A 17,462-nucleotide genomic window follows, 5' to 3' on the forward strand; every position below is an offset into this window, starting at 1 on the left:
AGATTGAGCAACTTTCTTTCTGTTCCTAGTTTATTGAGAGTTTCTGTCATGAATAGACGTGAATAAATTTTGTCCAGTGTATTTTGACATCTTATCATATGATTTTTCTTCATTTTCTTAATGTGATAAATTACGTGATTGATTTTTTTTAACCTTAAATCACTCTTGTGATAAATACCACTTGATCATAATATATATCCTATATATGAGACAGATAGATTGATTATAATTGCTAATATTTTATTAAAACTGTGTGTGTGTTCAGGCATATAGGTCTGTAATTTTCTTTTCTTGTTTTTGTCAAGTTTTTTTTTTTTTTTTTTTTCTTTTATTTCAGAGGGAGGTTCACATCATAAAATGTGTTGGAAAGTTTTCCCTTGTCTTCACTGACAGATTTTGTGAAAGACTGAAATTATTTCTTCTTTAAATGTTTGATAGAATTCATTGAAACCATCTGGACTTGAAGCTTTCTTTGTTAAGGTTTTTGACTACAAGTCAAATTTATATATTTAGATTTTCTCTCATCGTGTCCCTTTCAAAAAGGATTTCTTTCCAAGGGTTTTTTCAGTTTATCTTAAGTTGTTGAGTATTTGACAGAGTTGTTCATAATATCGCCTTATACTTTTGATATCTGTATTCTCTCTATGATGTCCCCCTTCTTCATTCCTGATATTAATAATGTACGTATTTTTCCCTTATGATTAGTTTGCTTGAATATCAATTTTCAATTCTTTTCATATAGGCAACTTTTGCTTTTGTTGGTATTTCCTATTTGCCCATTTTCTATTTCATTGTATTAAAAGGTTAACTAAAGTACATTATTAATAAATTTTCAAAGAGTTCATTTGAACAAACGTTGAATTTAATTGGGTAGCACCAAACTAAGTGGACTTCCCTGGTGGCTCAAATGGTGGAAGAATCTGCCTAGAATTCAGGAGACCTCGGTTTGATCTCTGGCTTGGGAAGATCCCCTGGAGAAAGGCATGGCAGCCCACTCCAGTACTCTTGCCTGGAGAACCTCATGGACAGAGGAGCCTGGCGGGCTACAGTCCATGGGGTCGCGAAGAGTCAGACACGACTGCTACTAACATACTTTCACTCAAATTGAAAATGGTTTGGAGTGCTCCACTGGCAGAGACTAAGGGGAAAGCTTTTTTTTTTTTTTTTTAAACAGAGCAGACTCTTAAGCAGAGTAAGCAAATTATTTGGCTATAGCTTAAGGGGTTGCCTTACTTGGAAAAGACTACTTGGCTGTTTATGATTCGTTGTTCTTAAATGCATTTTCTCAAATGTCAGTGCATTGACTCCAGTGTGGGTTTTGGTTTGCTTATGTTGACTGCCAAGGCATTAATGCCCCCTCAGTCTAATGGCTTCCTTGTTTAATTACTTTATTAGCTTCTGCTCTTATTATTTTATTTTTTATTCTTTTACTTTGTGTTTAACTTGCTTTATTTTTCTAGCTTCTTAAAGTGGCAGCTTAGGACATTGATTTTGCATTACACATCAATGTGTAAAATCAGTATAGTATTCAGTTCAGTTCAGTCGCTCAGTCGTGTCCGACTCCTTGTGACCCCATGAATCGCAGCACGCCAGGCCTCCCTGTCCATCAAAAACTCACGGAATTCACTAAAACTCAAGTCCGTCGAGTTGGTGATGCCATCCAGCCATCTCATCCTCTGTCGTCCCCTTCTCCTCCTGACGCCAATCCCTCCCAGCATCAGAGTCTTCTCCAGTGAGTCAGCTCTTCACATGAGGTGGCCAGAGTACTGGAGTTTCAGCTTAAGCATCATTCCTTCCAAGGAACACCCAGGACTGATCTCCTTTAGGATGGACTGGTTGGACCTCCTTGCAGTCCAAGGGACTCTCAAGAGTCTTCTCCAACACCACAGTTCAAAAACATCAATTCTCTGGCGCTTGGCTTTCTTCACAGTCCAACTCTCACATCCATACACGACCACAGGAAAAACCATAGCCTTGACTAGACGGACCTTTGTTGGCAAAGTAATGTCTCTGCTTTTGAATATGCTATCTAGGTTGGTCATAACTTTCCTTTCAAGGAGTAAGCGTCTTTTAATTTCATGGCTGCAATCACCATCTGCAGTGATTTTGGAGCCCCCCAAAATAAAGTCTGACACTGTTTCCACTGTTTCCCATCTATTTCCCATGAAGTGATGGGACCAGATGCCATGATCTTAGTTTTCTGAATGTTGAGCTTTAAGCCAACTTTTCACTCTCCTCTTTCACTTTCATCAAGAGGCTTTTTAGTTCCTCTTCCCTTTCTGCCATAAAGGTGGTGTCATCTGCATATCTGAGGTTATTGATATTTCTCCCGGCAATCTTGATTCCAGCTTGTGCTTCTTCCAGCCCAGCATTTCTCATGATGTACTCTGCATAGAAGTTAAATAAGCAGGGTGATAATATACAGCCTCGACGTACTCCTTTTCCTATTTGGAACCAGTCTTTTGTTCCATATCCAGTTCTAACTGTTGCTTCCTGACCTGCATACAAATTTCTCAAGAGGCAGGTCAGGTGGTTTGGTATTCCCATCTCTTTCAGAATTTTCCACAGTTGATTGTGATCCACACAGTCAAAGGCTTTGGCATAGTCAATAAAGCAGAAATAGATGTTTTTCTGGAACTCTCTTGCTTTTTCCATGATCCAGCGGATGTTGGCAATTTGATCTCCGGTTCCTCTGCCTTTTCTAAAACCAGCTTGAACATTTGAAAGTTCACAGTTCATGTATTGCTGAAGACTGGCTTGGAGAATTTTGAGCATTACTTTACTAGCATGTGAGATGAGTGCAATTGTGTGGTAATTTGAGCATTCTTTGGCATTGCCTTTCCTTGGGATTGGAATAAAAACTGACCTTTTCAAGCCCTGTGGCCACTGCTGAGTTTTCCAAATTTGCTGGCATATTGAGCGCAGCACTTTCACAGCATCATCTTTCAGGATTTGGAACGGCTCAACTGGAATTCCATCACCTCCACTAGCTTTGTTCGTAGTGGTGCTTTCTAAGGCCCACTTGACTTCACATTCCAGGATGTCTGGCTCTAGGTGAGTGATCACATCATTGTGATTATCTTGGTTGTGAAGATCTCTTTTGTACAGTTCTTCTGTGTATTCTTGCCACCTCTCATTAATATCTTCTGCTTCTGTTAGGTGCATACCATTTCTGTCCTTTTTTGAGCCCATCTTTGCATGAAATGTTCCCTTGGTATCTCTAATTTTCTTGAAGAGACCTGTAGTCTTTCCCATTCTGTTGTTTCCCTCTATTTCTTTGCATTGATCTCTGAAGAAGGCTTTCTTATCTCTCCTTGCTATTCTTTGGAACTCTGCATTCAGATGCTTATATCTTTCCTTTTCTCCTTTGCTTTTCACTTCTCTTCTTTTCACAGCTATTTGTAAGGCCTCCCCAGACAGCCATTTTGCTTTTTTACATTTCTTTTCCGTGGGGATGGTCTTGATCCCTGTCTCCTGTACAATGTCATGAACCTCCATCCATAGTTTGTCAGGCACTCTGTCTATCAGATCTAGTCCCTTAAATCTATTTCTCACTTCCACTGTATAATCATAAGGGATTTGATTTAGGTCATACCTGAATGGTCTAGTGGTTTTCCCTACTTTCTTCAATTTAAGTCTGAATTTGGCAATAAGGAATTCATGATCTGAGCCACAGTTAGCTCCTGGTCTTGTTTTTGCTGACTGTATAGAGCTTCTCCATCTTTGGCTGCAAAGAATATAATCAATATGATTTCAGTGTTGACCATCTGGTGATGTCCATGTGTAGAGTCTTCTCTTGTGTTGTTGAAAGAGGGTGTTTTCTATGACCAGTGCATTCTCTTGGCAAAACTCTATTAGCCTTTGCCCTGCTTCATTCCATATTCCAAGGCCAAATTTGCCTGTTACTCCAGGGGTTTCTTGACTTCCTACTTTTGCATTCCAGTCCCCTATAATGAAAAGGACATCTTTTTTGGGTGTTAGTTCTAAAAGGTCTTGTAGGTCTTCACAGAACCATTCAGCTTCAGCTTCTTCAGCGTTACTGGTTGGGACATAGACTTGGATTACTGTGATATTGAATGATTTGCCTTGGAAACAAACAGAGATCATTCTGTCGTTTTTGAGATTGCATCCAGGTACTGCATTTTGGACTCTTTTGTTGACCATGATGGCTATTCCATTTCTTCTAAGGGATTCCTACCCACAGTGGCAGGTCATCTGAGTTAAATTCACCCATTCCAGTCCATTTGAGTTCGCTGATTCCTAGAATGTCAACATTCACTCTTGCCATCTCCTGTTTGACCACTTCCAATTTGCCTTGATTCATGGACCTGACATTCCAGGTTCCTATGCAATATTGCTCTTTACAGCATTGGACCTTGCTTCTCTCACCAGTCACATCCACAATTGGGTATTGTTTTTGCTTTGGCTCCATCCCTTCATTCTTTCTGGAGTTATCTCTCCACTGATCTCCAGTAACATATTGGGTATCTACCGTCCTGGCGAGTTCCTCTTTCAGTATCTTATCATTTTGCCTTTCATACTGTTCATGGGGTTCTCGAGGCAAGAATACTGAAGTGATTTGCCATTCCCTTCTCCAGTGGACCACATTCTGTCAGACCTCTCCACCATGACCTGCCCACACGGCATGGCTTAGTTTCATTGAGTTAGACAAGGCTGTGGTCTGTGTGATTAGATTGACTAGTTTTCTGTGATTATGGTTTCAGTGTGTCTCCCCTCTGATGCCCTCTCGCAACACCTACCATCTTACTTGGGTTTCTCTTACCTTGGACGTGGGGTATCTCTTCACAGCTGCTCCAGCAAAGCATGGCTGCTGCTCCTTACCTTGGACAAGGGGTATCTCCTCACTTCCTCCTGGCGGTGAGGAGATACCTCCTGACCTTGAATGTGGAGTAGCTCCTCTTGGTCCTCCTGTGCCCACACAGCCACCGCTCCTTGGACGTGAGGTTGCTCCTCTTGGCCACTGCCCCTGACCATATAGTATTAATGCTATATATTTCTATCTAAGGACTCTTCCCTGAAATTCAAATTTTGTTTGGTTGTGTTTTCATTACCATTCAGTTTGATGCATTTTCTAGTTTCTCTTGTGATTTCTTCTTTGATCTATAGGTTATTTAAAGTATGCTATTTAATTTCCAAATATTTGGGAATTTTCTAGGTATCGTTTTGCTAATTGATTCTTAATTTAATAGCATTCTGGTTAGAGTATACTCTATGTGATTTGATCTTTTCATTTTTATTCAGATTTGTTTTATGACCTAGCGTTTAGGCTGTCTTGTGTATGTTCCCCATGTACTTGAATACACATTCTAAAGTTGTTGGGTTAGTTTTCCATAATTATCGAATAGACTGAATTGATTGAGGGTGTTTTATAAATGTTTAAGTCTAGGTTGGCACTTTGTAATTTTTGTTTCCCTTTCACCACTTTAAAGATAACTAAATATTTCTGGCTGTCATTTTTTAATAAATCATCAAATCATTTGCACTGTTGTTCCCTTGTATGTAAAAATACTACTACCACCGAGCACCTCGCCACCTTGGCTGCTTTTAAGATTTGTGTCAGCAATTTGACTATGATCTGCCTGGGTATGGGCTTCTTTGTATGTATTCTGCTTGGGGTTTTGTTCAACTCCTTAGGTCTGTAGGTTAATGTTTACCATCAGTTTTGGAAATTCCCAGCCCTAATCTCTTTAAATATTTCTACTGTCCCATCCTCTATCCTCAACTACTGGGATTTCAATTTTGTACATATTAGATATTCTACTGTGTCCAGTCTGCTGTTAAACATTCCAAATGCACTCCTCATCTCTGATTTTATATTTTTTTCATTTCTAGGATTCTTGTTCAGTTCTTCATTTAATAGATTTCATCTCTCTATTGAAATCCTTCATCTGTTTATAGGTGTTGCCCATCTTTTACCCAATACTCTTGGGTACCCAATAATTTATAACTGTTATTTTGAAGTCCACGTTTGCTAAGTCCAACATCTGTACCGCCTCTCTGTGTCCTTCCACTGACTTTCTCTCACGGGTCATGTTTTCTTGCTTCTACATGCCTTTTATAATGATTAATTGTATGCTGGACATTTTAGGTAAAACCATAGGTGTAAGTAAATAATATTTACACCTCACCCCCCCAAAAAAATGTTCATCTTTTTCTCAGGTTTCCAGTATATGGAAAGGAGGCAGAGGGAGAAGGGGTTAGCCAATTTGATAATTAAGCTGGGTCTAGACTTTGTTGTAACTTTAGATTTGTTTCACCTCTGGCTGCTTTGGGGGGCAGAATGGAATCACCAGTAAGATCTTTTTGTGCAAAGAATTCTGAAAAACTGATATTGACCACTATGAATATGACACCTTCCTAATACTTAAAGACTGTTTTTTGGTGAGATTGGAGTGATGGATACTAATAAATACAGTTTTTTAATATTGTGTAATGAAATATGTCTACATTTGGAAGGTCTGCATAACTCAGTGAACCAGTATTTCTAAAGATTAATGCTGTATATTACAAAAGTCTTGTATGGATAAAAAATCCATTCAAAATGCTAGATAGATCAACAGAGTATGAAAAGCTCATTGATTTGGTCTCGGATTTTACATTACTAACTTTTAGACTGTACTACTTGTTGCGTTTTGGTCAAGGTCAAAGAATAATATCCATCATTTCTCTGAAAGGGACTTTAATCAGTCCTTGCACACAGCACCACCCCTCCCAAGCCTTCTGTGTCCCCATGAAGTTGATGGAAGAGTTGATGGGTGGGTACAGACTTATTCTGTGGCTAGGGCTTCTAAAATAACCTGCCACGTCCAGGCGTTACAAGGTTGTCAGAAGTTGAGCTGGTAGATCCCAAAGGGGAGATCTTAGGCCCCATCTTTGACACTTTCCATTCCTCCTCGTCCCAGGGACCGTCCGAAGAGCTTGTCACTTCCTGTGGTTATATTCATTTAGCATTTTGTTCCTCAGCATTCTGTTGGTTTTGAAATAAGTATAATTTAGCAGTGTATTCAGCTTACTATTTTCATTAAGGTATAAGTAACTTTCTACTTGCTCAGAAGCAGAGGTCCATCAGAAACTCTTAAATGTTTTCTGGGTTTTTTTTTTACCTTTCGTTTATTTACAAGAGAGGTTATATTCAAGATGCTGAATGCACGAGCTACAATAAAATAGAGAGCTATTTCATTGTTTCTGAAAGTGGAGGGTAGGACTCCCCTTTGGGATCATGAGTTTTAAGGAGCCCCAGAGGCCTCTCCAGTTCACTCTTGCTCTCCCTTGACCACTGTCTAGAATAGAAAAAGGAAGCCATTATATTTACATGGATGGAAACCATGTTAGAAAACTGGGGAGAATGTTAGGACAGAAACAGGCAGTATAAACAGAAAGTCCTCTGTTTGAGATCACCAGTGAAGAGTGGAGGAAGGTAGACTCATGGCTGCTTATAGATCACACGTTCAGCCTCTGAGATGATTGGCTTTGATGTAGGATCGGAAAGTAGGTTTGAGCAAAAAACTGACTACCTGACAGGGTAGATTATATAGGTACCCCCTTCACTATTTTTTTAAAGTATTTTTTTTTATTTATTGGCTGCACCGGGTTTTAGTTTTATAGCATGTGGGATCCAGTTCCCTGACGAAGGATTGAACCCAGTCCCGCTGCATCAGGAGCATGCAGTCCTAGCCACTGGACCACCAGGCAAGTCTCCCACCTTCACTATTTAGTGGATTGAAGAGGAGATGGATCCATCCCTCCCCAAATAACTTGTCTCAGTCTTTAACATAAGGAATTGCAATACAATTATAATAACCCTTTGGATTCACTGTACATCAAGGCTTTCCTTTTTGGTATTAATAACTTGGAGCACTTTTGACCTTACAATGAATACTCATAACTAGATGGTGCTAACTTTGTAACATAGAATCCTCTGGTGGAAAATGATCAAATTTATGTTTCTATATACTATAATACCTCAAAGAACTATAGGGCAGCAGGGAAATGGAATTGTTTAGGAAGGAGAAGAATAATTATAACGGTAGTAGTTGTAGTGGTGATATATTTTTGTAACTCTTCCTGTGTGCCTGTACTTTGACTTGTGTTCACTCTTAAGTCTGCATGATAACCCTATGAAGTGTTGATCGGTACTATTATCATATCCCTATTTTACAGGTGAAAGTTTAAGAATTATAAAGCATAGAGAAGTTGGATGTAAGAAAAGCCAGAGTAGTGTGCCCTGTCTTCTCTTCTTATCCATTTGGTCTTTGTGAATATGACCCAACCCCAGCTGCCCTGGGAGGGATCAAGAATGGGACACACAACATTCCATGCAGAATCACACCAATTTTGCCCTTGAAAATAACCCCCATGGCCAAGGGGGTTCCCCAGCACTATTTGTAATGCCTCTCTGAGCATGTAGCATCCTTATTCTGTCCAGCACCGCTTTGTTTTCTAATTATTCATTTTAATATATTTACTTACTTGGCTGCAGCAGTCTTAGTTGGGACACATAGGATCTTTAATTGGAGCGTGTGAACTCTTAGTTGCAGCATGTGGGATCTATTTCCCTGATCAGGGATTGAACCTGGGCCCCCAGCATTGGGAGTGCAGAGTCTTAGTCACTGGACCGCTAGGGAAGTCCCTGGCCAGCACCGCTTTGGACAGCTTGTGGGAGCTCTTCCCTCATTCGTAGGACTTTTGGCACTTGCAGCGCCTTTCCAGCACTTACTGTGTGCCACGACTACTTTGTTTGAGATTAAAAATTTATAGGCAAAGAGAATGGAGCCTCTGCTGTCCATGAATATCTGTAGATTCCATAGATAGACATTCCACTGTCTGCAGTGGGTGTAGTGTCATGGAAGTGGGTAGATACTCTTTCTTGTGAAGAAGTAGTAAGATTCTTTCCAAAAAGCACCTCCCTCAGTCTTCACATTGTTTCTCATTAGAAGCATCAGTGGCATAGTTTCCCAGCACAAGGCTGACTCTTCCTGGTATTTTTGGGCATTTAGCACCTCTACCTATTAAATGTCAGTAATCCCACAGCCCCACTATTAGGACAGATGAAAGCACGCTTGCCAGCACCCTCAAGAGGGCAGAGGCATCCTTGTACGTGATTGCTCGGGTTTTGCTTGAATGGGGTGGAAGGACCTGGGGAAACGTACTGCAGAATCACACTGCACAACTGTCGAGTTCCTCCATTTCATCGCTACCCTGTATACTCTTTTGAGACATCATATTATTCTTGGGAAATCGTTACACTGAACGCATATCTTTATGATGAGGGCAACAGCCTGCTCAGGAGATTTTGCTTTGCTAAAGACCTATGTATTTTACTAGTTTCCTCCGAGTTCCGGATAACTAGCATCCATTTGATGGAACAGATACTAAACCAGTGGGAAAGATACAGCCCTGTTGACCAGAAGTTGGAGGGTGGGACATGTTGCGGGAAGGGCAGTGATGGTGAGAACGTTTAGTCCTGCAGTGCTACGGTGTATTAAAGAAAGGAGGAAAGACAGCCTTCCAAATGACGAGGCTAGTAAAAGAAAGAATGGTTTAGAGAAGTCTGCGGTATTGTTGGCTGTTAGCTACATAGGTAGTCAGGGCAAAATACACCATAGTTCGCTTTGAATCTCTGAATTCGAATCGAATATTCAACAGAGCATTCTCACAGCTAACTCTTTTAACTCTGTTTATCCTACTCTATAAATAACATAAAAGTATAAGGAAGTTATTTATAGGGAATGTATATAATATTATATTTTAGTATTGAGCAAAGAATAACATAAAAAATGAACTTTATAGAGAGTAACAGAATCTCAAAATTTTGGTGGAAGTAGGAAATGTATTTGAGAAACTTGTAGCTGCCATGGAAAGGACTATGTAGATATATAATCTCACTAGGGGCAAACCCAAGTGACAGTGTAGCTGGCATCCTCCGTGGCAGTGATGACAATACGTGCATATTGCAAACCCCGAAGTCTTGTGCTTTGACTGTGAGACACCGAGGTCTGAGTAGCACCCACTGGAATTCAAAGCAAGCAGGTTCCTCATGGCCCTTACCACATGGCCTTACACCGCTGAGCACTCATGCACGTACCTACTGTTGCACTGCAAAAATTCCTTCCTCTTTGCTAAAAACCTCTACTTACTAAAGAAACTTCTTTTTGTGAGTTGGAGACTGCTTTTGTTATTGATGAGATTAAAAACAGCCTTCACTTTAAAAATTAATCTTGTTGCAGCCTGTCCAATGTGTATGCAGTCAGATGGATAAGCCTTCTCTTATCCAAAGGCCCTCATTTGATCTTCTCTTACTACTGTCCTGCCCCGTATACATGGACAGACCCTTGCTTCATGTCCATACCCCTGAGACTCTGTCCCTGGTCATCTCCTAATAAGACTCTCTGGTTACAAGAAGACATTAAAGTCAATGTCTGCTAGAAATATTTGTTATTAAAGCAGTTTTTGTAATAGTAACAGCACTGGTTCCAGGAATAACCGGCTGTTACTGATTTTTTTTAATATTTTATTTATCTGTTTATTTATCTGGCTGCACCAGGTCTTAGTTGCGGCATGAAGGGTCTTCGATCTTCATTGTGACATATAGAATCTTAATTGTGGCGTGCCAGCTCTTAGTTGTGGCATGTGGGATCTACCTCCCTGACCAGGAATTGAACCCTGGGAGCACGGAGTCTTAGCCACTGGACCACCAGAGAAGACCCTAAAACAGTTTTTAGAAAATAAAACCAATTTAGCTAGCCCATAAGTTGAATTCTGAAATACAATCTATATTGTTATATAAACCCTTTAGTATTGAATCCCTGAGTCTGGACTGCTTCTTGTGGCTAGAACCTTCTGTAACCAGCAGACCAGGAATGGAAGCAGAATCACAACTGATGAATTGTCTGACCTTTGGTCCAATTATCGTAAGTGATAATTTCATTCTAGATTCAAATTCCTGCCTTAATTGGCATGGAGATCTCAGAGTTATTCAGCAGGCGGTTCCTGCAGTATCATGTCTCTTCCCCTGTGTTCATTGGATTGGCTTGCTCCTGCTTTTCATTGTACCTGGATGCCCTGCTCCATTGCCCTCCCTTCCACTCAGAGCTCCCTCAGTTCCCTTCTCTATTTGTTGTGTCTTTGTTAGTAAGCTTTTCTCTTCCCTCACTAATGAGAAGAGAGATAGTTGTTTCCTCTAGCCCCTCACTCCTGAACTCTGGAACTCCTGTTTGACTCCCACTCAACACTTTGCTTTGTGAATAACATTAACATTTTATCCATATACTGGAGTTTATATTTATGCACGATCATTGATCTCCACATTTCTCCACATCTCCAGAAGCCCCTTGGGAAAGATTATGTCTAGCAACTGGTACCTTGAGGTAATTCAGGAGGGATCAGGAAGATCAAATGTCAAAAAAAAAAAAAGAAAGAAAGCTAATAATAAGTAAGCTCTGAGCTTTCTGGTGCTGTTCTCCAGGAAGATTAGCCGAAAGTGCGTAATTGTGCAACTGCACTGTGGGAGCCCAACTGTGGGAGGAGGTGTGCAAGGGATGTGACATAGCAGAGGTGAGATCACGCGAGTAGAAAACCTTTCATCCATGGACTTCAGAGTACACTACACAGACTTTCCCTTAACAAGGTGTCTGGAATGTCTTTGAGAGGGGTAGGGAAACCAAAGCAGAGACCCGAATGACCACGCTGAGAGAGAGGAGGTCCCCGGCAAGAGAGGAGTGTGGGCTTCTGGCCTCGGCAGACGACCCACTTTGCTCCCCACACCGCTCCCCACCCCGCCAGAGCTCTTCTGGGGTCACCAAGACCCAGACTGTTAATAACCAGGCGGCCGGTAGGTCAGGACTCAGGAAGATCTGTGTCAGCTCACCCCAGTCTTGTTGCATCTCTGCCACTGAAATGACCATTAACACCAAAGGATATTTACAAAGGAAAGAACAACATGATGATTTAAATCACTATGAATAGGTTTCTTGAATTAGGCACTGTTTTATTTCTCTAAGCCCCATTCACCAAGGTTTGGGGATAAGGTAGTTCACCATGAGGCTCTTCATGTTTCTTCTGTGTACAATTTTCTGGTCACTATAATTCTAAAAGGAAAAGAAAAAAAAAAAAATACTAGGTAGTTAAAGAAGGTTCAGAGTTGAATAGCCAAAACTGTTAAGGAGATGGAAGGATTTACAAATGATTGTTCTAAAAATAAATAGACATCTTAAAAAAAAAAACCAACTGTGACAAAATAATACATGTAATAAAATTTGCTACTTTTAAGTGTCAGTTCAGTGGCATTTAGTACATTTGTAATGTTGTGCTTCCCTGGTGGCTCAGGTAAAGAGTCCGCCTGCAATGCAGGAGACCCAGTTTCGATCCCTGGGTCGAGACGATCCCCTGGAGAAGAAGATGGCAACGCACTCTGGTATCCTGGCCTGGAGAATAGCATGGAGAGAGGAGACTGGCAGACTACAGTCCATGGGGTAGCAGAGTCAGACAGGACTGAGCGACTAGCACTTCCACACTTTCACTTTTTCACAACGTTGTGCAACCATCACTGCCATCCACCTCCAAAGCTTTGTCATTGTTTATTGCTAAAACACAATACGCATTAAACAATATCTTCCCCATCCCTGTCTCCCCAACCCCACACAACCACTATTCAACTTTCTGTCTGCATGAATTTGACTGTTGTATGACAGATCATGCAATATTTGTCCTCTTCTGGCTGGTTTATTTCAGCTAGCAGTAATGTCTTAAATGTGCGCAAGCTAAATGTCAACGTGGCCGGAACCCAAATGAGATGAATTCAGAATAAGAAAAAAATGTGTCTTCTCACACCAGTTATGCTGTCCCATGATATGAGATATTAGCAGATACTTCACAATATGTGGCTAAGGAAAACCAAGAATCCTGTATCATTCACCCATATGCTTTTGAAGTCGCTGTTAGTATGATTGTGCTTCTGTTGTCACCTTAAAGTAACTAGCCCTCCTGCATTTGAAGCTCTCAAGGCTCCGCTTGGGGGGGTCCTTTTGGCCATTAGAAGTGAAGTCGTTCAGTTGTGTCCAACTCTTTGCGACCCCATGGACTGTAGTCTACAAGGCTCCTCTGTCCATGGAATTTTCCAGGCAAGAGTACTGGAGCGGATTGCCATTTTAAAGGGGAGAGAAAATGGCTATTTAAATTATTTAACAGTCTGTGCCAAGGCTTAGGACAAGTGCTGCTAATAGAATGGAAAGCAGAGCCACCCACCTTTGTCTTCATGGGGCTGCGGTTTAGTAGGTAAATCAGATTTGTAATTCCAGACTGTGTTCAGTTCTATCAAGGAAAAATAACAGAGGTGTTTCTCTCCTTGCCTTCATTGTGCATATAACCATTCTAAAAAATCTGCTTTCTTTTCTCTTCAGGAGCCTCCAGACAGGTGGCTTTGCCTGGGAGGGAGAGGTAGAGAACAACGCATATAGCAAGGCTACAGGGGTGGCCCCCCAGCACAAGTACCACCCCACAGCAGGCAGCTACCAACTCCATTTTGCCCTACAACAACTAGAACAGCAAAAACTTCAGTCCCGGCAGCTTCTGGACCAGAGTCGAGCTCGGCACCAGGTAATTCAAAATCAGGCTTTTCCATGTGCTAGTATCTTCCTTCTGTTAAAAAAAAAATTTTTTTTTTTCCTTTCATGAGAAGTGTGGAAATAGTCTCTCAAAAGTTTACCAGTGCCACCATGGCTTGAATGGTTGGTTCGTGGGGAAATCTACAAACAAGTCATGTTCTGAAGCCATCCATTGGCTTTGTTGAAAGGTGATGCTGAACCAGTTTTAACATCCTTTCTTTCATTTCAGAGTTTCAGCACAAAAATCTCTTTTGTAATATTTACCCTTTCTGTTGCCTGATCTTATTCAATGATTTCTCAAAGGTTCTAATTCCCAGATACCTAAAAGCCAGCGTTTTAAAATAATTTTTTTGGTCTATAAAAGTGAAAGTGAAGTCGCTCAGTCGTGTCTGACTCTTTGCGACCCCATGGACTGTAACATACCAGGCTCCTCCATCCACAGGATTTTCCAGGCAAGAGTACTGGAGTGGGTTGCCATTTCCTTCTCCAGGGGATCTTCCCGACCCAGGGATTGAACCCAGGCCTCCTGCATTGCAGACAGACACTTTACTGTCTGAGCCACCAGGGAAGTTCACAGAGAAAGGATGACTTCACACACAAAAAAAATCAGGTCATGAAGACTTAAATTTTTCTTGATGATTTGGGATTATCATTAGAATCAGTTACCATGTTTTTCCCTGCTATCATGGGCTACCCTTGTGGCTCAGCTGATAAAGAATCCTCCTACAAAGCAGGAGAGCCTGGTTCAATCCATGGGTTGGGAAGATCCCCTGGATAAGAGAGTAGCTACCCACTCTAGTATTCTGGCCTAAAGAATTCAAGAGTCGGACACGACTGAGTGACTTTCACTTTTCTTCACCACGTTTTTCATGTTCTGCTTGTATGAATCCATACTGGTTCTGTGAGCTTCCCTGAAATTTATGTGAAGAAATATATTGGTTAATCTCTTGTCATTTGCTCTTATAAAAATGTAGTATGTAGTGTACACTAATTTGTGCAAAATTAGTATTCACTCAAAGGTAACATTCCCAAAGGTTTTTTTTTTTCCTTCTAATAAAGCAATTATCATTGTGCTCTCTATTATCTTTTCAACTACCATCCAGGTCCATAGGAATTTTTATTTTTTTCAGTATCATTCATCACTTGAAAATCTTTATCTGTGGTAGTATAATCTGTATATTATATTGTGTTTAGTCACTCAGTCATGTCCAGCTCTTTGCTGGACTGTAGCCCACCAGGCTCCACTGTCCATGGGGATTCTCCAGGCAAGAATACTGGAGCGGGTTGCCATGCCCTCCTCCGGGGGATCTTTGCAACCCAGGAATTGAACCCAGGTCGCCCACATTGCAAGTGGATTCTTTGCTGTCTGAGCCACCAGGGAAGCCCGTATATTATGTTGATTCTTTGTAAGAAATCGTAAATGCCGGCATTTGTGAAGTCTTTTTTTACTGGAGAAAAATTCTGACTTCTTTTTTTTTTTTTTTTGCTTTTTCCCCCCACTTTTATTCAAATAAATACAAAACCTGTATACAACTTGATTAATCACACCATCTCTCTTTCTCAGACTGGTGCACTTAGATTTTAGACAGGCACTGCTGTGGTCACAGCATGGCTGTGCAGGATTTATTCTCTAATCTGAAATGATCATTTCAGATGCACAGGCCAAGAGCCACTTGTCAAATGAGCCATGGTGGCACCTGTCCATTTGAGATCGACAAACATAAGGATAAATATCTTTTTAGGTATAAAATACATATCTTTATAATGTACCTTTGGATAAATGTAATTGTTTTCTCCCTGTCTTTCCCAGATCAGGCACTTGAAAATGAAAAATTTCAGGAATGGGCAAACCAATTCACTAAAATTCACTAAAATTTGATTTCCTAAAAATTCAAACAGTATGGCATTTGCCACTAGAGTTAGTAAGACCAATAATGACAGACATTTTTGATGTGCTAGAGTTGATTCAGAAATGTACAAGTTGGAGAAATTTCATTTCTTGTAAATTAGTTACTCTCTCTGAAATTCTGTCTTTAAGATTAAGTAGTAGCTTTAGTTTGAAACTGGTTTAATATCACTTTTATTGGGAAAAAAAGAGAGGCTTGGCCTCTTGTGCCCCACATATTCACTTAAATATTATTTAATGGCTTTGATTACTGATAGTTTGGTTTATAAGGAACTAAATAATTTAGGCAATTACTTCCTCTTATCTAAAACCTGTAGGGTGAATGCAACCTACAATCATAAATGCCGGCATTTGTGAAGTCTTTTTTTACTGGAGAAAAATTCTGACTTCTTATCTGTAAAGCTGGAATACAACATCATCCCACTACCCTCTGTCACGTAGAAATTTCTTTATTTAAGCAGTCTTTGTGGAGGATTTCTCTGGTGGTCCAGCAGTGAAAAACGCACTTTCCATTGTCGGGGATGTGGATTTGATCCCTGGTCAGGGAACTAAGATCCTACCTCCTATGGAGCAACTAAGCCTGCACACCACAACTAGAGAGCCCTGTGCCACAACTAGAGAGCCTAGTCAGCGCAACAAAAGAAGCCTGTGTGATGCAACGGGGACCCACTACAGCCAAAATTAATAAATAAAAATAATATTTGGGATAGCAGAGACATTTAGGCCAGTTTTTGAACTTTTTTTTTTTTTCATTTTGGCTGCACTGCCTGGTTTGTTGGGGATCTTAGTTCCCTGATCAGAGATGGTAGTGAAAGCAGGGAGTCTCAAGCACTGGACACCCCACCCACCCAGGGAATTCCCTAGAGCTTTATTCAGGGTCTTAAGAATTCCAGTTGAGGAGACAGATTTGGGTAATACCAAAAGATTATTCCCAGGAAGAGAAAGAGTCAGGGGCTCAAGGCCAATGCCACAGGGTTAGAGTTGTTCTGTGCAACCCTGACACACGGAAGGAAATGTTTGTCCTTAAAGGATAGGTGGTTATGAGTCATTTTAGGGTAAAGGACCAATAAATAAATAGACTGTCACAAGTTATCTTAGAGGATAAGGGTCCCCTAAGCATCCTGAGTTTCTGGAACACTGGGCAGATGTTCTGAATGCCTGTGTTAAGACAAGGAGCGGTTGAGGTTCAAATTCCGTTCCTGCTGAGATGTGCAGAAGCCACACGTCCTCAGTGGCCTCCTGGCTCCATTTTAGAGAATGCTCTTAGCAGCAACTCCATTTTTATTTTTTCCCACAGTATATCTTAGGTTGTTTTTTTTTAATCTGTGTAAATTTCTTAAAACTTTTAAAACTTCTGAACCCCATGCAGTTTGGATTACTTAAGAATGCCAATTTAATCAGATGCTGGATAGTGGAAATATACATAGCCGTATTTCCCTTATTTGAGTAGAATCTAGACAGTTGGTCCCTTTTAATGCTCCCATACCCTGAAATGGTGGATGATTAAAAAAAAAAAAAGGGGGGGGGGGGGAGGTGATTGCAGAGCACTGAAAGTTTTGAGGGAAAAGGCAGTTTTGCTGATTTTCACTTTTAGAAACTGCTTCATTTCTAAGTCCTTCTCATTCTTTTGATTAGCTTCCAGCAACTCACATTCCTTTGAAAACTCAGAGTACTGCTATTCTTGTGTGGATTTTCTTTTTTTTCACTGAGGATTATACTGACCTAGTTTCACTGAACTATGAAGTATATGGAAAATATGTTTTTTAGAATCTGTCAGAATACCTGTTTTAGGGAGAAGTCAGAACTCCCAAGAAGGGAGTTAATCTCGTGTCTCCTGGAGAGGGAACAGAACATCATTTATCATAATTTTATATATGTTTATAACATCATTTTATTTTTTCCCCCTGTTCTTCTAATCCACAGTTGATTTAGGT

At 40.6% G+C, this 17,462-nt stretch overlaps 1 protein-coding gene across 12 annotated transcripts in view; it reads left to right on the forward strand.

Moving 5' to 3' along the window:
* TTLL5 (tubulin tyrosine ligase like 5) overlaps window positions 1–17,462 on the forward strand; it is a 317,814-nt gene that overhangs the window by 202,428 nt on the left and 97,924 nt on the right. For all 12 annotated transcript variants that reach the window (XM_019969275.2, XM_019969274.2, XM_019969282.2 and 9 more), the window contains one exon: window positions 13,419–13,614. In XM_019969275.2, the coding sequence (XP_019824834.2) occupies window positions 13,419–13,614 (196 nt within the window). The remainder of the gene's footprint in view (window positions 1–13,418; window positions 13,615–17,462) is intronic.

The sequence above is a fragment of the Bos indicus genome, chromosome 10, assembly GCF_029378745.1.
Source record: "Bos indicus isolate NIAB-ARS_2022 breed Sahiwal x Tharparkar chromosome 10, NIAB-ARS_B.indTharparkar_mat_pri_1.0, whole genome shotgun sequence".
Taxonomy (NCBI): Eukaryota; Metazoa; Chordata; class Mammalia; order Artiodactyla; family Bovidae; genus Bos; species Bos indicus.